At 49.0% G+C, this 23,187-nt stretch overlaps 1 protein-coding gene across 7 annotated transcripts in view; it reads right to left on the reverse strand.

The window, feature by feature from the left end:
• Positions 1-628: 628 nt before the first annotated feature.
• CD300LF (CD300 molecule like family member f) overlaps positions 629-23,187 on the reverse strand; it is a 41,340-nt gene continuing 18,781 nt past the window's right edge. For 3 of the 7 annotated variants that reach the window (XM_010387655.2, XM_030923759.1, XM_030923758.1), the window contains 7 exons: positions 19,761-19,950; positions 10,729-11,067; positions 9,288-9,396; positions 4,651-4,763; positions 2,514-2,536; positions 2,047-2,184; positions 629-1,572 (listed from right to left, as the gene is read on the reverse strand). In XM_010387655.2, the coding sequence (XP_010385957.1) occupies positions 1,417-1,572; positions 2,047-2,184; positions 2,514-2,536; positions 4,651-4,763; positions 9,288-9,396; positions 10,729-11,067; positions 19,761-19,803 (921 nt within the window). In that variant the 5' untranslated portion in view covers positions 19,804-19,950 and the 3' untranslated portion in view covers positions 629-1,416. Of the gene's footprint in view, positions 1,573-2,046; positions 2,185-2,513; positions 2,537-4,650; positions 4,764-4,857; positions 4,904-9,174; positions 11,068-19,760; positions 19,951-23,187 lie in introns of all 7 variants that reach the window. The other 4 variants (XM_010387658.2, XM_010387657.2, XM_030923760.1 and 1 more) reach the window with 4 other exon arrangements.

The following is a 23,187-nucleotide window of genomic DNA, read 5'->3' on the forward strand; positions in this document are numbered from 1 at the left end:
ACTTTGGGAGGCCGAGACGGGTGGATCACGAGGTCAGGAGATCGAGACCATCCTGGTCTACACGGCGAAACCCCGTCTCTACTAAAAAATACAAAAAACTAGCCGGGCGAGATGGCGGGTGCCTGTAGTCCCAGCTACTCGGGAGGCTGAGGCAGGAGAATGGCGTAAACCCGGGAGGCGGAGCTTGCAGTGAGCCGAGATCGCGCCACTGCACTCCAGCCTGGGCGACAGAGTGAGACTCTGTCTCAAAAGAAAAAAAAAAGAAAAAGAAGATAGTAAGTCCAGCATCTGTAAATGCTCATGATCCCATGTACATACACACACACACATACACACACATGCACATACACACTATCCTCCTTATACAAACAGTGCAGACTCCAGGCTCTGGAGTCAAATGTGCTCAAATTCCAACTCACCTGCTTACTCACCATTAAACTTGGTTCAAGTCACTGAACCTCTCCATCCCTAGGGTTCCTCGTCTGTAAAAAGGGGACAATAATAGAAGTGCCTCATGGTTGTCGTGAGGATTAAATTAGTTACTACATGGGAAGCATCTAGGGAAGGGCACCTGCCATGTACCGTATGAGTTTCCTGTTGCTGCTGTAACAAATTAGCACCAATTTCATGGCTTATTAAAAACAACACAAATTTATTCTCCTGCAATTCTGGAGGCCAGAAGCTCAAGATCGGTTTCACTGGGCTCAAGTCAAGGCATGGGCAGGGCTGGTTTCTTTTGGAGGCTCCAGGCGGGGGAATCCGTTCCTTGCCTTTTCTGAAGTCTGCGGCATTCGTGGCCCCTGCTCACATCACACCCATGTCCACTTCCATCATCACATTGTCTCTTCCTCTTTGACCTTCTGGCCTCCTTCTTATGAGGACCCTTGTGGTGGTATTTTGGGCCCACCCGAATCAGCAAGAATAACCTTCCTATCTCAAAGCCCTTAACTTACATACATCTGCACAGTCCCTTTCTGCCACAGAAGGTAACAGTCACAGGTTCTAATAATTAGGACACAGATATCTTTGGGGGCCATTATTCAGCCCATGACATGTGGTAGGCAATAAATAAAGGTTCATTGTATTATGATAATGATACTTTACGATAATAATGATAAAATAATGATAATATTTTTATCATTATCATCTTTATCATTCCCATGAAAGCCCCAGAGCATATCCCTAGTCCCCTCCTCAGTTATGTAGGAGAGGAGGGGACGTTTAGAGAACCCCAACTCCTAGAAGCCCCCTGAGACTTGGCCCCAAGCCCAAGCCAGAGCTGGGGGCAATGCTGGCTGATCAGGCAGAGGCACCAGTCCCCGGGGTTGGTCCTGATGAGGGGAGCAGGGCACAGATGGTCGATGAGGCAGGAATGTGCTCACAGCCTGGGGTCCAAGAAGGAGCCTGGAGTGCAGGCTAAGGCCTCCTAATGATGCTGTATTCCGTGGGATCCTCAGGGCCAACACTGGGGATGTGGCTACTGAGGGGGCCCATGTTGCAGTAGGTTGGCTCCTGATCCTCAGCAGCCAAGGTCAGCGATGCATAGGAAATGTCCTCCTTCGGGAAGGGAGCCTGCAGCAAAGGCGGGCGCCAGGTCAGAGAGGACAGCAGGAAGTGACAGTCACGGGGCAGAGGAGCCGTTGGAGGAGGCTAGTGGGGGTGGACCTTTCAGGGCTTCTGATCCCTCTCAAGCCCTCCAGCTTCCCCCCGACTCTGCCAAGCACCCTGAGCTTCAACCACAACAGAACAGATTGTCCCCTAACGCTGCACCAGGGCATCACATTTCCTGTGGAATCCCAAGTCATTCGGCCTGTCTGGGACTCTGCTGCCCAACGTGGGGACCATGTTTGGCCAGTCCCTGGGTCCCCGGGGCCAAGACTTGCCTGGGGGAGCTCCTAGGCGAGTCCTGCAGTGACTATGGCTTTGCCCCACACCCGCCTCCTCTATGCCCATGTGAGCGGGAGAAAGCCCACCCTCCAATGGGGCACAACAGCAGGCCTGTGCCCCCCTGCCCGAGCCTCACAGCAGCCCCCACGGAGGACGCACCATGGTGACATATTCCACTTCCACCTGGTCAGCCTGGGCAGAGAAGGAGAGCTTCGTGGTAGCCTTTTGTGGGGAGGTTCTGGTCAGCTGCAGGGTCAGGTCTGCATAGCAGAGGTCGCCCTCCAGGGGCTGCGGTACCTGGGAGAGGGAACACACGCTGGGGAGTCACAAGATTGTCTGTGGACACAGGTTCCTTTTCCGTGGCAGGACAAGAGCCTCTCCACTTCCCTGGGTGCCCCTCTCCCAGTTCCTTCTGTGACCCCCACTTCTCAGGCTCCTGTACCCCTCAGCCCTCGTCCCCCTGGCTGCTTCCAGGCCCTCAGTCCCCAGACCCTGCAGGGGGCCATGAGGACGGGATACTTTGGCACAGGACTTATCTGATATTTTGGACCTTCTGGGAGATGGAAAATGAGGAAGGGGAAAGAAGCTGCCTGGTCTCTCTGGTCCAACCTTGGGGAGTATCTTACCTGCTCTGAGGACATCCCAGCCGCTAAAAGACAAACAACAATTAACAATTAGAAAGCCCATTCCCCAGACTCACAAGAACCCCCAGGTCTAGCCAAGAGAAATATGGAAGAAAAGAGGTGAATTGGGTCCAGGCTCAAAGACAGGGACCTGGTTCTAATTCTGACTCCTCAGATGACACACTCTGTGACACTGGTCACGTCACCTCTCTGACCTTTCCCTTCTCCACCTGAAAAAGAAGGACATCCCAGCCCCCTGCTCCCCACATCATAGAACTGTGCACTCAGCTGATCGGGTGGCCCTGCCAGTCATTGGTCCCCAGGGAGTAAGTTTGCTTCTGCAGAATCTCGACTTGGCCTGGAATTCCACCGTGTCTCTCTACCCGATTCATCCTTCAGGGGTCAATTCAAAGCCATGCCTGCCTTCCGCAGCTACCCAGGCTGTCTAATCCCCCTCCCGGGCCCCCGAGGGGACACGTGCTTTAGGTCTGTCTCATCATCTTTATCCCACTGAATTCTAGTTAGTCCTCAAGTGGGCTGTAAGCTGCAGGATGGCCGGGCCTGTCCCTTCCTTACAACCTGGGTGCTTGGCTGTGCTGGGCAGGTGGTGCTCCATCAGTAAAAGTTGTCTGCAGAGACAGGCTTGCACCAAGCTGCCCCCCAACCCCAAGTAGAATGTACAAGCTGGGTCAGCACAGTAGGGACGGATTTTGTTTGGTTTGGTTTGGTTTGGTTTGGTTTGGTTTGGTTTTGAGATGGAGTTTCTCTCTTGTTGCCCATACTGGAGTGCAATGGCACGATCTTGACTCACTGCAACCTCCACCTTCTGGGTTCAAGCGATTCTCCTGCCTGAGCCTCACGAGTAGCTGGAACTACAGGCGCCTGCCACCACATCTGGCCAATTTTTTGTATTTTTAGTAGAGAAAGAGTTTCACCACGTTGGCCAGGCTGGTCTCTAACTCCTGATCTCAAGTGATCCACCCGCCCCGGCCTCCCTAAGTGCTGGGATTATAGGCATGAGCCATGGCATCCGGCGATTGGATTGGAAGTTTTTCCACTGGGACCGATTTTCAGGTGGTTGCTGGTCACTGTCTTCTTTCTCCCCTCCCGGGCCACCACCCCCACATCCCTACTCTAGGGACAACAAAGAAGTGGGGGATTTTCCCCTAGTTTCAAAAGTCTAGATGCTGAAGAACACAGAAAGCACTTAGACCTTAGGTCATGGGAGAAAAAGTGATGAATAAGAGTCAGGCTCTAATTTTTAGAAAGTGTCACAGAAAACAAACTAACTAACAGAGAGTCAGGCTCCCCTCTTCCCAGGCTGTGGGGAGGGAGAAGTGTTGGAGAGAACCCTGTGAGAGCCAGGACCCAGCTGTTCTAGAAGGGAAAGAGGTACAATTGTGTGAAAATGTGGAAGTGAAGCCAGACGCAAAAGGGTTTAGTTGAGGCCAGGCCTCATGATCTGTAAGTGCAGGCTCCTGCGCCAAGAGGTTCTTCCCTGAAGGGCAAGTTCACACAGGGCAAGTTCACACTGAGAAAGTACAGCGGGCAGGGGAGGGACAGAAGGAAAGGCCATTTCAATTTCCTGATCAGACTTGGAGGGCTGTGTGTGTGTGCGTGCGCATGTAATGTGAGGAGTGTACACGCACTTGGGATCCATGCAGTGTGTGTGCCCGTGATCGGGCATGTGTGTGTGCATGCACTGGTGTGTTTGTGTCTGTTTCTCCCTCCCCATTCCATGTCAGCTCAGTACCTCCTTGACAACCACACAGACCCGACTCTAGCATCTAGTCTAGACACCCCAGACTGGACCACCCACCTAAGACCATCGACACCTCTGCCACCAAGAGCCAGTCCAGGAAAGAGAGAGGGAGGTGGATCAGAGAGAAGAGAAGGGGAAGGACAGAGGTGCAGGGCAGGAGGCAAATGCCAAAACCTCCTGGGGCTCCCCTACAAGCTCCAGAGTGGCCGCTGGTCGCCTCGCACTGCCAGCTGCTGAGGGCCTTTGGGACAGCGCCCTTTCCAGATCGTCCAGGTAATTCGCTTGGACCAGATAGTTCCCAGATACCAATGCTGGCCATTGGCCACAACCCCAGCCACCCGGCCCAGTCTCAGCCCAGCCTCACCCAGGTCCTCTCACCTTTCTGCTGGCACTTCATTATCCTCCAAGCCAAGAGCGAAGCGGCCACCAAAAGCAGCAGCAATATGGTGAAGATGAGAGGCAGCAGGACGCTGAGCTTCAGGAGGTTGTGCCTAGAAACAATGGCAAGTGTCCTCTGCACCCCAGGCTCACTGTCTGCCTCTCAGCCCAATCCCTCCCACCCAGCAGCGGGGGAGGGCCGCACACCTGATGAGCTGGAGGTCTGTGGTTTGCAGCCCGGGAACCCTCACTCCTGGAGACCCTCAAAGATGGGTTTACAATGAGTACACACAGACACAAAGAAGGGAATGGAACAAGAGATACCAGGGCCTACTTGAGGATGGAGGATGAGAGGAAGGAGAGAATCAAAAAACTACAAACTATCTGTTGGGTACTATACCTGTTACCTGGGTGACAAAATAATCTGTACACAAAATCCCAGTGACATGCAATTTACCTATATAACAAACCTGTACACGTACCCCTAAAGCTAAAACAAAAGCTTAAAAATTTAAGAATTTTAGCAAAAGATAGTTGTTTTTGTTTTTTGTTTGTTTTTGAGACAGAGTCTCACTCTGTCACCCAGGCTGGAGTGCCGTGGCACGATCTCGGCTTACTGCAACCTCCACCTCCCAGGTTCAAGAATTTCTCCTGCCTCAGCCTCCCAAGAAGCTGGGATTACAGGCGCCCACCACCATGCCTGGCTAATTTTTGTATTGTTAGTAGAGACAGGATTTCACCATGTAGACCAGGCTGGTCTCAAACTCCTGACCTCAAGTGATCCACCCGCCTCGGCCTCCCAAAGTGCTGGGATTACGGCCGTAAGCCATGGCATCCGGCCTTAACAAAAGATAGTTTTTAAAAAGAGAAAGGGGTTCCATGAGGTGGTTTTAATGTGTCTAGAAGCCTAACAGAAAGTGTAGGGCAGCAGACTTCTCAAACACCTCCTGCTTCTACACCTGCCCTCTCTACTGGGTTGAATAGCGTCCTCTTCCCCTCCAAATTCACATCCACTCAGACCCGTGAATGTGACCTATTTGTGGATGTAATCAAGTTAAGATGAGGTCATACTTGATTAGCATGGGCCCTGATCCAGCGAATGGTGTCCTTACAAGAGGGAAATTTGGACACATAAACACACAGGAAGAAGACCATGAGATGACAGAGACAGGGATCAGAGTGATGCCACCACAAGCCCAGAGGATCGCAGGCGCCCACCAGCAGCTGGAACAGAGGCACGAGACAGACGCTCCCTTTGAGCCCCAGGGTGGAAATGACCCTGGCAACACCTTGATTTCCAATTCCTGGCCTCCTTAGCTGTGAGAGAACATATTTATTTTGCTTTGAGCCACTCGTAACGGCAGCCACAGGACACTGACAGGCCCTACTGTAGTGGATCATCGCCACGCAGCCGGGGGGGCCTGTGAACCCAATGTCAGCACATGCCCCTCCCTTCCTCAAAATTCTGCAACAGGCCAGGCAAGGTGGCTCATACCTGTAATCCCAGCACCTTAGAAGGCTGAAGTAGGCAGATCACTTGAGGTCAGGAGTTCGAGACCAGCCTGACCAACGTGGTGAAACTCCATCTCTACCAAAAAATATAAAAATTAGCCGGGTAGGGTGGCATGTGTCTGTAGTCCCAGCTACTTGGGAGGTTGAGGTGGGAGAATTGCTTGAACCCAGGAGGCGGAGGTTGCAGTGAGCTGAGATCACACCACTGCACTCCAGTCTGGTCGACAGAGCAAGACCCTGTCTCAAAAAATAAATAAACAAATAAATAAATTTAATTAAATTAAATAAATAAATCCCATAACAGCCCCATTTCAGCCCATGAAAATGGCCAGGGCTGACAATGGCCTCCACTCCTGCCTATGTCTCACCCCTGCCTGCTTCACTCCAGCCTCACTTCCTGCTGCTCTTCAAATATTCCAGGCACACCCCCACCTTAAGGACCTTATTCCAGTTGCATTTTTCTCCAGGAACATGCTCCCTCCAGAGCTCTGCTTGGCTCACTCTCTCACCTCTTCCAGTCTTTGCTCAAGAATCACTCTCTCGACCACACGCAGTGGCTCACACCTGTATTCCCAGCACTTTGGGAGGCCGAGGCGGGCAGATCACATGAGGCCGGGAGTTCGAGACCAGCCTGGCCAACATGGCGAAACCCCGTCTCTACTAAAAATACAAAATATTAGCCGGGCGTGGTGGTGCGCATCTATAATCCCAGGTACTCCCAGCTGCTTGGGACGCTGAGGCAGGAGAATCGCTTGAACCCAGGAGGCAGAGGTTGCAGTGAGCCGAGATCCTGACACTGCACTCCAGCATGGGTGACAAAGTGAGACTCTATCTCAAAACAAACAAACAACAACAAAAAGAAACGGTTGTGGGCTGGGCTGTGCTGTATTGTACACCACCACCCCTAACCCCAATCCATATGTTGAAGTCCCACCCTCTAGTATCTCAGAATGTGATTGTATTTGAAAACAGGATCTTTAAAGAGGTGATTGATGTTAAATGAGGTCACTGAGGTGGGCCCTAATCCATTATGACTGGTGTCATTAGAAGAGATCAGGACACAGACACACGCAGAGGGACGACCACGTGAAGACATCGGAAGAAGACAGCCATCTACAAGCTGAGAGGGCTCAGAAGAAACCAACCTCATGGACACCTTGATCTCAGACTTTTAGCCTCCAGAATTGTGAGAAAATAAATGTTTGTGATTTAAGCCCCCATTCTGTGATATTTTGTTAGGGGCAACCCAAGCAAACTAATACAAGGACCGTCTCCTTCATCACTGGATGTGCAGAAATTTGAAGAAGAAATTCATCAATCAATTAATTGTGTCAACCCTATTTGGTTACACTAATTGGCTCTAGATTGTAAGTACCTTGAGGGCAGGCATTTTGATTATTTGGTCCATTCTTGTACCCTTTTTAATTCCCTTAAACAGTGACAGGCTAGAGTGAGTGCTCAAGAGTTATGTGTTCAATAAATGAGTGAATAAACCATGTCATGCTAATCAAAGGCCCTAATTGGGTACTTACATACGGCTTCAATTCATAAAATAATTTTTTAAAAAAACCTTAACTATTATTTATTCGAAGCAGTTTGGTAGAAAATAAACTTTCAAATCAGAGAGCATCCTGTATTGGTTTGCTTAGGGAAAAGAAAAATAGGGACAAAGTGAGGTGGCTCATGCTTGTAATCTCAGCACTTTGGGAGGCTGAGGTGGGCATATCACTTGAGGACAGGAGTTGGAGACCAGCTTGGCCAACATAGCAAAACCCTATCGCTACTAAAAATTGGCTGGGCATGGTGGCTCACACCTGTAGTCCCAGCTACTCGGGAAGCTGAGGCACGAGAATCACATGAACCCAGGAGGCAGAGGTTGCAGTGAGCTGAGATCATACTACTGCATTCCAGCCTCAGCAACAGAGTGAGAATCAGTCTTAAAAAAAACCAATTAGCTGGGCGAGGTGGCAGGCGACTGTAGTCTCCCAGCTACTCAGGAGACTGAGGCATAAGAATTGCTTGAACATGAGAGGCAGAGGTTGCAGTGAGCCAAGATGGCACCATGCACTCATCTGAGCTACAAAGCAAGACTCTGTCTAAAAAGAAAAAAGAAAAAGAAAACCTTAAAAAGTTTAATTAAAAAGAAAAAAAACAGAAGGCAATGGGAGAGGGGGAGTAGAAGGGTCTCGGGTGGTCAGAATACCAGGGACCTCCCACAGGGATTTTGTGGCAAGGTCCCAGCAATAGGAGACCTTGACACTTGGTGGACCTAAAAACAAAGTCAAGAGGGCCAGGCAAAGTGAAAGGAGGAAATGAAAGGGGACATTCCACTTCTAGAAAGCCCAGCTGACTGCAAGTGGTTGGCCAGGGCACTAAGAGGCGTGACCCGAGCTATGGTGTAGAGCCCAGAGACTTCCATCCAAGCGCCAGTGCCACCCTTCACTGAGGAAGGGACTGAGGCTCAGTTCCTTCTTCTGTAGAATGGGAACATTTATATCTGCCCCTTCTTCCACAAGAGGTGGGTAGGGAAGGTCAAAGAAAACAAAATAATGCACAGGAAAGCCTTTTGTGAACTGCCAGGTGCTCCAGAGATGTGAGAAACTATCGGCATCACTGTTCTTGCCATAACAGTAATCAGAGGAAAATTAAGGCAAACAGGACTTCCCCAAGCCCTGCTTTCCTTGTCCTCCCAGAAGTTGGACCCAAGAGCCATCCCTGCAGCTCCATGACCCCATGGCCCACTCACATGAGCCACACCGTCCTCACTGACTGCCAACTCATCCGTCCCCCACACTAAGCTCTGCGCTCCACGGGGACAGTCCATGTCTGGGTCCCCTGAGCTCAGCACGGTGCAGCCAGGTAGAAGTTATTATAACACAGTAAAAGTGGGGTGAATGAACGAATGAAGCTACAAACAGCACTGAGCTGCAGAATGAAGGATGTGTGGAGACTGAAAGGACACTGTGTGGCCTGACAGCAAATGGGAAGGGCTCCCAGCTTCCTCATCCTCACCAAGGAGTATGCAGGTCCCAGACAAAGCTCAGGCTGGAAACTGGGACTTCGAAGAGTTCTCCATTGGAGGAGTTTGGGCCAAGTAGTCCACAGGGGAACCAGAGTTGGTTTACCTCTTGTCCAAGTGGTGGCCAGTCAGAGTTGGGGAGTTGCTGGTTTCTTCCGGGATGACTGGTGCTGTGAATGTAGTGGAAGTAGACGTGGTGGGGGCAGCAGTTGATGCTGTAGTTGATGCTTGGTGTATAGACCAGATCACAGAAGACCCTGCCCATGAGCCCACCCACAGCCCTGCACAGGGCTCTGAGCCTAGGCGGGGGTCTGGACTGCTACTATGGGAAGGGGCTGCAGCCTGGACTGCTCATGTCTCCCTGGCTTCTAGGAGACTCCAGAGGCTCCTGGGGCTGGGCAGGGTCCAGGGAGGACGCTGAGCAGGCCCTGGGAGGGTTAGAGGGGGTTGGGAAGAGCCTAAGGGCAGCTGGAGATCAGCTGAACTTGAGCCACCCTGCTGCTTAGGACAGCACCTTGGCCAATCTCCACCCCAGCCCTGTTTATCCATCAACAACAGGAGCAGAGTGGGAACTTGCACAGTGACCCTAGATCTGTGACATCAAAGATCAGGACCAGCCCTGAAAGAAATCATAATATTCAGGAAGAACCTTGACTTTGGGCAAGTTACAAAGCTTCAGTGATGGCGATGCCCCCTTCTCAGGCGTATTGTTAGGACTCATTGAGACAATGCACGTTCAGCACTTTGCAAACTAGAACATGCCCCAGAGGCTCCAGGTGCAGCATGGGGCCCTGAGGACTGTGGTGCTCCCTCCATGCCACAAGGGCCCTTGAGCTGGTGCTGCTCATCTTCTGAGGGACAGCAGAATAAGCCCAACAAATAAACGCATGCAAACCAAGTCACTGGGAACCCTGAGCCGACCCTCCCAGGAGTGTCTGCATTCTAGAAGGAAATAGGAAGAGAACATCATTAAGTCTACATGCAAAAATGGCTCATGGTGAGATGTCAGGGACCAGGCAGGAATGCAGCTGTTTGACTGTGAAGACCTGTCTGGACTTGGGAATTAGATGCCAGCACCCCAACTATGCTGAGCCTCTTTTTCCCCCAAGTTAGATGTGGAATGGGAGGTGGCAACAGCAGCTGTGAAGCCCCAGCCCAGAACTCCACCAAAAGCAGGACACACCTGGGCACCAGAGGTCTCCAAAAAGCAATGGCAAGGATTGGGGTCACTGGGTACCATGGGAAGGCATCCCTTTGGCCCATGGGCTGAAAGTGGGACCATCACCTTGTCCTCAGGCACTGAGCTGGGCAGTGGTAAAAATGTGCCTAGAAAGTCTTAATTCCCATCGTGGAGGGAGCCCTGGGAGCCATGGGGGCATTGAAAAGAGGCCCTGCTCCCCCAATCCCAGGTGGTCAGTTAGGGTTCTCTGAGACTCAGGACTCAAGTGATAGATCACTCAGTGACAATTAAGTCACTTGAGTAGGACCTCAGAGACCAGGACAGAGCAGCCCCTGAGAGACACACACAGATATACATTCCCTCTTACCTGGGTCAACAGTCACTTGAACTGTGACCCCAAGGTCAGTTCCAGTTCTCTCAATTCCACACCAGTAAGTGTCAGCATCAGTTTGCATGAGACCCTCCATGGTCACAGTGAACGTGTGGTTTTTCTGATTGTCCTTGATAGACACCCGGTCCCTCTTCACCTCCTGCTCCGATCCAGTGGTTTTAACAAGGATCTTGCAGCCTTTCCAAATAGCTCCTCGACACCACCACTTCAAGTAGGTCTCCCAGCCTGAGTTGTAAACACACTGCACGATCAACGAGCCCCGCTCCAGGCCATTCACTGTCATTGGACCACTGATGTCAGTGGCAATGGAGTAGCCTGGAAAACACAAATTCATGTGCTGTCACCTCCACCCCAAGGGCAGGGCCACAGCTTTCTGTTTAGGGAATAGCTCCCAAATCCAAGTTTCATGGGTTAAATAACAGTCAAGGAAGAAATACACCTTCCACATACAAAACTTTTGTCCTTCAGTTTTCCACTGGGTCAAAGTCACCAGGAAAATCACTGAATAGCACAACAACAGATCCCCCCAAAAATAAAAATATTGGCACTAAGCAATAATAGCTTCCTGCAGTTCACCCCTCTCTCCACCCTACGGCCAAGGTAATCTGTATATTTCAAGGAATATCCTTTTGCAGCCATCTTAGTGTTAGACCAGTCTGGTGGAGAGGAAATACCAGAAGACCCATTTCCACGGGTCTTACCTTGACTGTTAGCACTGATGACCCTCATGAGGTCGAGCTGAGGCAGCCACATCAGATGGCTGTGGAGAGGCTGTCCCGGTAGTCCTAATGATTTCTAGTGGTTTTGGAATAAACCAGCCTGGATGAATGCCTTTGAAGTTGACCAGAACAGCAATGGCAACTGGTCTCCATGCGCTATGGGATCCATACAACACAGATCCCACTTTCTTCATTGAATTGCTTTGACCCCTTTTGTCAAATTGCAAATTTATGGATTTCCCATTCTGTTCCATTGATCTATTCGTCCACCTTTCTGCCAATCCTACACGCTCCTGATTACTATCACCTTGTAGAAAGGCAAGTATTATAGACAGTAAAGCAGTGTTTGCTTTCTTTTTTTTTTTTTTTTTTTTTTTTTTTTGAGACAGGCTCTCACTGTGTCGCCCAGGCTGGAGTGCAGTGGCATAGTCATGGCTCAATTATGGCTCACTGAAGCCTTCACCTCCCAGGCTTAATTGATCCTCCCACTTCAGCCTCCTGAGTAGCTGGGACTACAGACACATGCCTCCACACCTGGCTAATTTTTGTAGTTTTAGTAGAAACAGGATTTTGCCATGTTGTCCAGGCTGGTCTCGAACTCCTGGGCTCAAGCGATCCACCCACCTCAGCCTCACAAAGTGCTGGGATTACAGGCGGGAACCACAACACCTGGCCTGCATTTTCTTAAAATATACGTTTTCCTTCAAAATCATGTCCTTTGCAGCAACATGGATGTGGCTGGAGGCCATTATCCTAAGTGAATTAACGCAGAAACAGAAAATCAAATACCACATGTCCTCACTTAGAAGTGGGAGCTAAACATTGGTTACACATGGACATAAAGATGGGAACAACAGACAGAGGAGGGAAGCGGGCAAGAACAAAACAGAGGAGGGAAGGGAGCAAGCACTGAAAAAACTACCGATTGGGTACTGTGTTCACTATCTGGGTGACAGGTTTGATTGAGGCTCAAACCTCAGCATCATGCAATATATCCATGTAGCAAACCTGCACAGGAACCCCCTGAACCTAAAATTCAAAAATCTTTTAAAGGAAAATATATATATATATATATATGTTCTTTTTGTTCTTTCTCTCATATTCTCACTCTTGAAAGATTCCAGATACAGGGAAATATTTCTTTACTTAAAAAAAAAAAAAAAAAAGGCCCGGCTGGGTGGCTCACACCTATAATCCTTGCACTTTGGGAAGCAGGCAGATTACCTGAGGTTGGGAGTTCGAGACCAGCCTGACCAACATGGAGAAACGCCGTCTCTACTAAATATACAAAACTTAGCCAGGCGTGGGTCGCGCATGCCTGTAATCCCAGCTACTCAGGAAGCTGAGGCAAGAGAATTGCTTGAACCCAGGAGGTGGAGGTTGCAGTGAGCCAAGATGGCGCCATTGCACTCCAGCCTGGGCAACAAGAGCAAAACTCTGTCTCAAAAAAATAATAAATCAATAAAACTAAACAAAACTAAACTAAACAAAAACCCAGCACTTCAAGCACAATAACAAATGGCACAGACATAGGGCCTCAGTGTCAGAGAGACCCTGGGAAGGGGTGAGGACCACGGCAGCCTGGACTGGAGAGCAGGGGATCCATGCGAAGGCACAGCTCTCCTTCCATTCCAGCCTGGGTCCTGGGGAAAGAAGTGGGCTCTGTGACAAGAACACACAATGGGGAAAGGACAGTCTCTTCAATAAATGGTGCTGGGAAAACTGGAGATCCACGTGCAGAAGAATGAAGCCAGACCTTTATCTCACAACATATACAAAAATCAACTCACAATAGAGAAGACGTAAATGTAAGACCTGAAACTTAAAGCTCTCAGAAGAAAACCTAAGGGAAAAGCTCCACAGCGTTGGTCTGGGCAATGATGTCTTGGAGAGGACGCCAAAAGCACGGGCAACAAAAGCAAAACTAGACAAATGGGATTCACAAAACCAAAGAGCTTCTGCACAGCAAAGGAAACAATCAGGAGAATGAAGCAACAGCCTACAGACTGAGAGAAAATATTTGCAAAACATACATCTGATGAAGAGCTAATATCCAAAATACATAAGGAACTCAAACAAATCAACAACAAGAAAACAAATCATCTAATTAAAAACTGGGCAAAGAATCTGACCAGATAGTTCTCAAAAGAAGAGCTATAAATGGGCAACAGATCTATTTTTAAATACTCAGCATCTGTAATCACCAGAAAAATGCAAATTAAAACCAAAAGAGGGTCAGGCACAGTACTCACACCTGTAATTCCAGCACTTTGGGAGGCCAAGGTGGGTGGATCATCTGAAGTCAGGAGTTTGAGACCAGCCTAGGCAACATGGTGAAATGCTGTCTCTACTAAAAATACAAAAATTAACCAGTCGTGGTGGCGTGCACCTGTAATCCCAGCTACTCGGGAGGCTGAGGTGGGAGAATCACCTGAGAATCACCTGAACCTGGGAGGCAGAGGTTGCAGTGAGCCAAGATCGTGCCACTGCACTCCAGCCTGGGCAACAGAGCAAGACTCCATCTCAGAAAAAGAAAAAAAAAAAAAAAAAGAATTAAAAGGGGTATGTGACGGTATATCCTGCACATATTAAAAAGTTAATAAACCATGAATAAGACAAAAGGATATAATAATAAAAGGATATTTAAACAATGTTATGCCAATAAATTTACAATTTTAGATGGAATAAACAAATTCCCAGAAAAAAATTACACAGGCCAGGCACTGTGAGAGGCCGAGACAGGTGGATCAACTGAAGTCAGGAGTTCAAGACCAGCCTGGCCAACATGGTGAAACTCTGTCTCTACTAAAAATACAAAATTAGCCTGGCGTAGTGGCACACACCTGTAGCCCCAGATACTTGGGAGGCTGAGTCAGGAGAATTGCTTGAACCCAGGAGGTGGAGGTTGCAGTGAGCCAAGATCGCACCACTGCACTCCAGCCTGAGCAACAGAACAAGACTCCATCTCAAAAAAAAGAAAAAAGAGAAAGAAAGAAAAAATACAATATGCTAAAATCAGCACAAAAGAAATAGAAAACCTAAATAATTCCACAGCTATTATATTTAAATAAATCAAATCCCTTGTTTAAAACTTCTGCTAAAATGAAACTCCAGACCTATACAGCTTCAATGGAAATATTTACCAAACACATAAGGAAGAAATAATGTCTATTTTATAGATAATTTTGCAGAGCATAGAAAAAGAAGATGAAATCCCAAATCCATTTCACGAGACTAACATAATCTTGATGCCAAAACCTGACAAGGGCAGAGCAAGAAAGTATCATAGGCAAATATCACTCATTAACATAAATGCAAAAGCCTGAAACAAAAAATCAGCATACGGAATCTGGTGATACATAAACAGGATAAAACATTATTACCAAGTTGGGTTTATGCCAAACACCCAAAATGGTTTTTAACATTAGAAAATCAATAAGGAGGCAGGCGCGGTGGCTCATGCCTGTAATCCCAGCACTTTGGGAAGCCGAGGTGGGCAGATCATAAGTCAGGAGATCGAGACCATCCTGGCTAACACGGTGAAACGCCGTCTCTACTAAAAATACAAAAAAAATTAGCCAGGCGTGGTGGCAGGTGACTGTAGTCCCAGCTACTCGGGAGGCTGAGGCAGAAGAATGGCGTGAACCCAGGAAGCAGAGCTTGCGGTGAGCTGAGATCGTGCCACTGCACTCCAGCCTGGGTGACAGACAGAGACTCCATCTCAAAAAAAAAAAAAAAAAAAGATAAGATAAGATAAAAGAAAATCAATAAGGAGGCTGGGCACGGTGGCTCACGCCTGCAATCCCAGCACTTTGGGAGTCTGAGGAGGGCAGATCACCAGGCCAAGAGATCGAGACCATCCTGGCTAACATGGTGAAACCCCGTCTCTATTAAAAATACATAAAATTGCCGGGCGCGGTGGCTCAAGCCTGTAATCCCAGCACTTTGGGAGGCCAAGACGGGCGGATCACGAGGTCAGGAGTTCGAGACCATCCTGGTGAACACAGTGAAACCCCGTCTCTACTAAAAAATACAAAAACTAGCCGGGCGAGGTGGCGGCGCCTGTAGTCCCAGCTACTGGGGAGGCTGAGGCAGGAGAATGGCGTAAACCCGGGAGGCGGAGCTTGCAGTGAGCTGAGATCCGGCCACTGCACTCCAGCCTGGGCGACAGAGCGAGACTCCGTCTCAAAAAAAAAAAAAAAAAAAATACATAAAATTAGCTGGGCGTAGTGTCATGCCCCTGTAGTCCTAGCTACTCGGGAGGCTGAGGCAAGAGAATCGCTTGAACCCAGGAGGCGGAGGTTGCAGTGAACCAAGATCACACCACTGCACTCCAGCCTGGAGACAGAGCAAGACTCCGTCTCAAATAAAAAAAAAGAAAGAAAGGCCAGGCGCGGTGGCTCAAGCCTGTAATCCCAGCACTTTGGGAGGCCGAGACGGGCGGATCACGAGGTCAGGAGATCGAGACCATCCTGGCTAATACGGTGAAACCCCGTCTCTACTTAAAAATACAAAAAACTAGCCAGGCGACGAGGCGGGCGCCTGTAGTCCCAGCTACTTGGGAAGCTGAGGCAGGAGAATGGCCTAAACCCGGGAGGCGGAGCTTGCAGTGAGCTGAGATCCAGCCACTGCACTCCAGCCCGGGTGGCAGAGCAAGACTCCGTCTCAAAAAAAAAAAAAGAAAGAAAGAAAGAAAAAAATCAATAGGGGTAATATGCCGTATTAACAGAGTCAAGGAGAAAAATCGTGTGATCATCTTAGTAGATGCAGACAGAAGTACCTGATAGGAATCGACACTCATTCATGATTTTTAAAAAACTCTTAGCAAACTGAGAGAACTGCCTTTATCTGATAAAGATTGTCTATCAAAAACCTCAGCAAGCAACACACTTAGTGCGAGACATTCATATGTACTTTATAATAATTTGTTAACATGGATATTGATGTTTTATGCACATTTTTATACATTTTATTTTCTACAATTAAAAAGACTTTTAGGTCACCATAAACCAAGAGCCAAATTATTCTTTTTTTTTTTTTTTTTTTTTGAGATGGAGTCTTGCTTTGTCACCCATCACCCAGGCTGGAGTGCAGTGGTATGAACATGGGTCACTGCAGCCTCAACCTCCTGGGCTCAAGTGATCCTCTTGCCATAACCTCTTCTGTCGCTGGGACAGGACCACAGGCATGCACCACCATACCAGGTTAATTTTTTTTTTTGGAGAGACAAGGTCTCACTTTGTTGTCCAGGCTGGTCTCAAACTCCTGGACTCAACCGTTCTGCCTGCCTCAGACTCACAAAGTGCTGGGATTACAGGCGCGAACCATCATGCACCACCAGCCAAATTATTCTTAACAGTGAAATACTATAGGCATTCCTATTGAAATCATAAACAAAACATGAATTCCCAATATATATAATAACATGATTCCGGAAGTTCTTTTTTGTTTGTTTGTTTGTTTGTTTTGAGATGGAGTCTCGCTCTGTTGCCCAGGCTGGAGTGCAGTGGTGCAATCTTAGCTGACTGCAAGCTCTGCCTCCTGGGTTCACGCCATTCTCCTGCCTCAGCCTCCTGAGTAGCTGGGACTACAGGCACCTGCCACCCCGCCCAGCTAATTTTTTGTACTTTTGGCAGAGACGGGGTTTCACCATAACCAGGATGGTTCGATCTCCTGACCTTGTGATCCACCTGCCTCAGCCTCCCAAAGTGCTGGGATTACAGGCGTAAGCCACCACGCCCTGCCTGGAAGTTCTAATCAATAGGAAGATAAGGAAAAACATAAAATTTATAATTATCAAAAGGGAAATGAAAAGTTAGAAAAAATTTTTAAATTTTAAATGAAAAAGTATTTTAATTCATAATTGAATTTAATGCAGTGGCTAAATAAACTATAAACATGTAAAAATCAATGGCTTTCCTATAAACCAGTAAGAAATAATTGGAAAATAAAGTAGAAAAGTGCTCATTTACATTAGCAATAAAAGTGTATTAAATTCCTAGGAATAACTTTAACAGAAACAATAAAGACTTGTAGGGAAAAAGCACAATGAGGCTCATATCTGTAATCCCAACACTTTGGGAGGCCGAGGCGGGTGGATCACTTGAGGTAAGGAGTTCGAGACCAGCCTGATCAACATGGTAAAACCCCATCTCTACTAAAAATACAAAAAAAAAATTAGCTAGGCATGGTGGTACACCTGCAATCCCAGCTACCTGGGAGACTGAGGCAGGAGAATCACTTGAATCCAAGAGGCAGAGGTTGCAGTGAGCCGAGATCACGCCACTACACTCCAGCCTGGGTGACAGAGCCAGAGTCTGTCTCAAAAAAAAAAAAAAAAAATCTCTTTCTTGCCAGGCACGGTGGCCCATGCCTTTAATCCCAGCAACTCATGAGGCCGAGGCAGGAGAATCACTTGAGCCCAGGAGTTGAGGCTGCAGTGAGCTATGATCATGCCACCGTACTCCAGCATAGGCAACAGACTGAGACCGCAACTCAAAAAAACAAAAACAACAAAAACGAAAATAAACCTTCCTTTCCCACAGAAAATGAACTTCCTGATGGGTATTTTTTTTTCTTGGGTGTTTTAAAACAATGAATTATTTAGAAGAGGTAAGCAGGGTAAGCGCACTCGCTAATTGTGGGTGGAAGTTCTGCAGGAGAGGCTGGCAAGAGCTGATGCATGAAGGCTCCCAGTGGTATCTGAGCTCCGTGTTGGCGCCCACAGCTCAGCCTGCTGGCTTTTCTGCCCGCTTCAGACAGGTCCCAAACCACTCCTGCCCCCAACACGACTCACATCTGCTCGCTACCAAATTCTCCCATTTTCAGATGTCAGAAAAAAAGCAGCCACGCCTGTCCTGGTCACTGTGCCAATGCATTTCATAACATCTTCTCCACTTACAAAGTCTGCCTTCTCCACTTACACGCTGAGACTTGGGGTCAAGTGTCGATGAGCCACTCCCTGCTCTGCCTTTACCAGTCTAGCTGTCCTGGACAAGTCACTTTCTTCCCCAAGATCTCTTTTCCAATCTGCCCCACGAGGCTTTTCCGAAGCATGTGGCCAAGCCATGCTGACCTCCCTCTCCCTCAGACATGCCCAGGCCAAGCTCATTCCCACACAAGAGCCCTCGTATCTGCTGTTCCCTGTGCCTGGAAAACTGGTCCCGATCCTGAGTCTGATCCTTCTCCTCTTTCTTTTTCCAAGGTCTCGGCTCGTACAGACATCTGGGACCCTCTTCAGGGGGCTGTTTCAGCCCACCTGACTTAAAGATCCCCCCACCTGGGTCCCACTGTAACAAATCATCTTGTTCTGTTTTCCTCACAGTACTTATCACTTCTCATTTCTTGAAATTATTTTTTCGTTTTCTTTCTTTTTTTTTTTTTTTTTTTTTTTTGAGACAGAGTCTCACTTTGTCACCCAGGCTGGAAGGCAGTGGCGTGATTACAGCTCACTTCAGCCTCCAACTCCTGGGCTCAAGTGATCCTCATGCCCCAGCCTCCAGCCTCCCAAGTAGCTGGGACCACAGGCGCATGCCACCATGCCTGAGTAACTTTTGTACTTTTTGTAGAGACAGGGTTTTGCCATGTTACCCAAGCAGGTCTAGAATCCCTGAGCTCAAGCAATCAGCCTCCCAAAGTGCTGGGATTACAGGTATGAGCCTCCTTGCCTGACCTCCCTTCATTTTTAATCAAAATTCTACGTTCCAACTTCAGGTGTCTCCCACCCTATGGCTCTGCCCACATCTCTGTCCCTACTCTACTTCCCTGCCTGGTTTATCTCCTCTCAACCCTTCCTGTCCCTCAGCAACTTCCACTATTTCCTTCTGCCCCAAATGCCTAGAACCACCACTCCCTCTCTGCCTGGCAAACTCCCTCTTCCCTCCTTTCAGAGCCCTCCAGCCTCACCTCTTCCCTGACGCCTGCCCTTGCTCGGAGCACCTCCACGCAGGTGACGGACCACCCAGTCCAGGATCAGGCACTTGCCTGCTCTCCTGGGCAGCCCATGTTCCTCCTCTGCTTTTCCCTGGCCAGCAGGGCCTATGGTCTGTCCATTTCACATGATCAGCCCCTGGGGGTCAGGAATTCTGTCCTACACTGTCTTCATTATGAAGGACATGCCCTGTATTCCTGCCTTGGCAACAGAAACGCTGGGTGAGTGGGTACGTGGATGAGACGCACAAGGCTCATGCCATTAAGAACACCTTCTGGCCGGGTCCCTTCTTCCCTCTATCAGCCACCTCCTCCTGCTGGCTAAGCTTCTCCCAAGAGGACAGACCCAGGCCCACTCACCTGAGAGCCAGAAAAGGAGCGGGTAGAGCATCAGTAGGGGCATCTTCTCTTCAGACGGGTCCCCGTTCCCCTCGGTGGAGCCTGGCAGCAGGAACAAACTACAGACTGTGCTCCATCTCCCAGCCGTCTGCTGGCGTTCACTCTCACCCTTGAACTTCCTCCTTCAGTCACTTCCCATGGGTAAATGAGACTAAAAGAGGAAGGAGGTGGTTGGTCGGGCATGGTGGCTCAGGCCTGTAATCCCAGCACTTTGGGAGGCCAAGGCAGGCGGATCACAAGGTAAGGAATTCAAGATCAGCCTGGTCAACATAGTGAAATCCTATCTCTACTAAAACTACAAAAATTAGCCAGATGTGGTGGCACACACCTGTAGTCCCAGCTACTCGGGAGGCTGAGGCAGAAGAATCGCTTGAACCTGGGAGATGGAGGTTGCAGTGAGCCAAGATCACGCCACTGCACTCCAGTCTGGGTGACAGAGCAAGACTCTGTCTCAAAAAAAAAAAAAAAAGAGGAAGGAGGTGGAAAGTGTGAAATTTCGGGACAGTTGGCAATGCAAGGTGTCATAGTGATCATAAGCTTCTGAGAAATACCTCTCTGTCCACAGCCACTATGGGTTCTCTAAGAAGAGAACTTGGTGGCTCCTCTGTCATGTGGAAACCTGCAGACATAGACCACTGAGTCTGGCCAGCACTTATCCAATCCTCCAAATCTGGTGGGTTGACTGGGGGCAGGGGCACGAGGCTCTACTAGAAGGGTCCTGGAGAGCCACGGCTGATAGATACAATGTCCTAAACCTGGAGCTTCAAGTGTCGCCAGATGCTTGGGAGCCCAGAAGGCCAGAAGTTCAAGAGGATTGAGGGGCACTTAGGGCCAAAGCCAGAAAGCCAGAGGAGAGATTCCGGACCAAAGGTTGGAAGGCAAGTATGAGGAGACTGATTGGGTATCCAACCCCAGACTACAAGGCCAGGTGTGGTGGCTCACACCTGTAATCTCAGCACTTTAGGAGGCTGAGACGGGAAGATCACTTGAGGTAGAGAGTTCGAGACCAGCCTGGCCAATGTGACAAGGCTTCATCTACACACACACACACACACACACACACACACACACACAAATGGCCAGGTGTGGTGGCTCATGTCTGTAATCCCAACACTTTGGGAGGCCAAGGTAGGCGGATCACTCCAGGTCAGGAGTTAAAGACCAGCCTGGCTAACATGGTGAAACCCCATCTCTACTAAAAATACAAAAATTAACTGGGCATGGTGGCACACAGCTGTAATCCCAGTGACTCGGGAGGCTGAGGCAGGAGAATCACTAGAACCCAGGAGGCAGAGATTGCAGTGAACCAAGATCACACCACTGCACTCCAGCCTAGGCAACCGAGCAAGACTCTGTCACAAAAATAATAATAATAATAATTAGTTCTGCATAGTAACATACGCCTGTAGTCCAAGCAGTCTGGGAGGCTAAGGCCTGAGGATCACTTGAGCCCAAGAGGTCGAAGCTGCAGTGAACTATGATTGAGCCACTGTTCACTGCACTCCAGCCTGGGCCAGGGATACCTACATCTGCTGGAATCTTCCAGAAACCTGTCCATTGTACCAGGGGGTCTACCTGAGGAAACCAGTTCATTGCTCAGAACTATTACCCCCTCACTCTACTCCCCACCTTATAGCTATTTGTGGAAGGAAGGAAGGAAGGAAGGAAGGAAGGAAGGAAGGAAGGAAGGAAGGAAGGAAGGAAGGAAGGAAGGAAGGAAGGACCAGTTTTGCCCCTCACTCTCCTCCTTCTGACAATCATGCCCATCCCCCATCTCTCCTTTCCCAACAAGACCCCAGCAGGTCCCTGGGGTGGGGACTGGGGATATAAAAGGATTAGGAAGGGCCAGGCTCAGTGGCTCACACTTGTAATCCCAGCACTTTGGGAGGCTGAGGCGGGTGGATCACCTGAGGTCATGAGTTCGAGAGCAGCCAACATGGCGAAACTCCGTCTCTATTAAAAATACAAAAATTAGCCAGGCGTGGTGGTGGGTACCTGTAATCCCAGCTACTCAGGAGGCTGAAGTGGGAGAATCACGGAACACAGGAGGTGGAAGTTGCAGTGAGCTGGGATCGTGCCACTGCACTACAGCCTGGGCAACAAGAGTGAAACTCCGTCTCAAAATAAATAAATAAATATAAATAAATAAATAAATAAATAAATAAATAAATAAATAAATAAAAGGATTAGACCTTTCTCACCTTCTGCACCTGAAGCCACTTTTGCCGTGTGTCACATACACCCTGTGACATCTTTACAAGGGATCACTCCCTTGTCTCAAAGAGGAACGCAACCCCCTCACAACCTAATCAGGAATGAATGGGTGTACAGGAGGGTTATTTGCACAGAAAACCACAACAGCTGATAAACCATGACTTTTCCAGGACGTGGCCAGAGATGGCCTCTTGCTTTACATATCTGCTGACCATAAAGTAGGTCAAGAATTCGGGGTGAGGGTTCAGCCAGCACTTTGGTCCCTGCTGCATGTCAGTAGATCCTCTGCCTGGGGCACCATGCAGATACACAGAGAGCAATCAGCCCTCTGCAGCAGGGAAGCCATCGGCTTCCAGGAGAAAAGATTAGGAATTAAGCAGAATGGGGGAAGCCCTGAAAAGCAAGGGGCAGATGTATCGAGGGTCGTGGGGTAAGCTTTCCTCTCTTGGTCGTGGGCAACAAGGAGGGAAGAGCACTGTCTGTTACAACTGCCTGTGGCCAGACCCTCTGATCCTGGCCTCTCCCAGACCTGGCCTCCCCAAGGAGGATTCCCCTTTGAATCAAGAACAGAGAATTCAGGCCAGGCACAGTGGCTTACGCCTGTAATCCCAACTCTTTGGGAGGCAGGAGAATCACCTGAGGTCAGGAGTTCAGGACCAGCCTGGCCAACATGTCAAAACCCCATCTCTACTAAAAAAATACGAAACATTAGCCAGGCATGGTGGTGGATGCCTATAATTCCAGCTACTGAGGAGGCTGAGGCAAAAGAATTGCTTGAACCCGAGAGGCGAAGGTTGCAGTGAACCGAGATCACACACTGCACTCCTCCAGCCTGGGTGACTGAGCAAGACTCTGTCTCAAAAAAAAAAGCAGAGAATTCACCAAGTGGTTCTGAGTAGCTGTTCCTCTAACCAAGTGCCTATGGGGAATACAGGAGAATCGGCTCTTTCAGAGGCCAGAGGGCCGGAGGGGCATGACTGAGGGGCTCTGCCACTGGAATGATTGTGGCTGGGCTGTGCTGCTCTTCTCAGCTCCACTCAGAGGGGCTTGTAGGGATTGCCAGGAAGCCAATGGAGGCTAACCGTCTGAACCCCCAACTTCATCAGGCTCCTTTCAAGACCTTATACCCATTTTGTACTTCTAATTTAGACATCCTTTTTCTTCACAAGTGCTT

This window comes from Rhinopithecus roxellana, chromosome 19, assembly GCF_007565055.1.
Source record: "Rhinopithecus roxellana isolate Shanxi Qingling chromosome 19, ASM756505v1, whole genome shotgun sequence".
NCBI lineage: Eukaryota > Metazoa > Chordata > Mammalia > Primates > Cercopithecidae > Rhinopithecus > Rhinopithecus roxellana.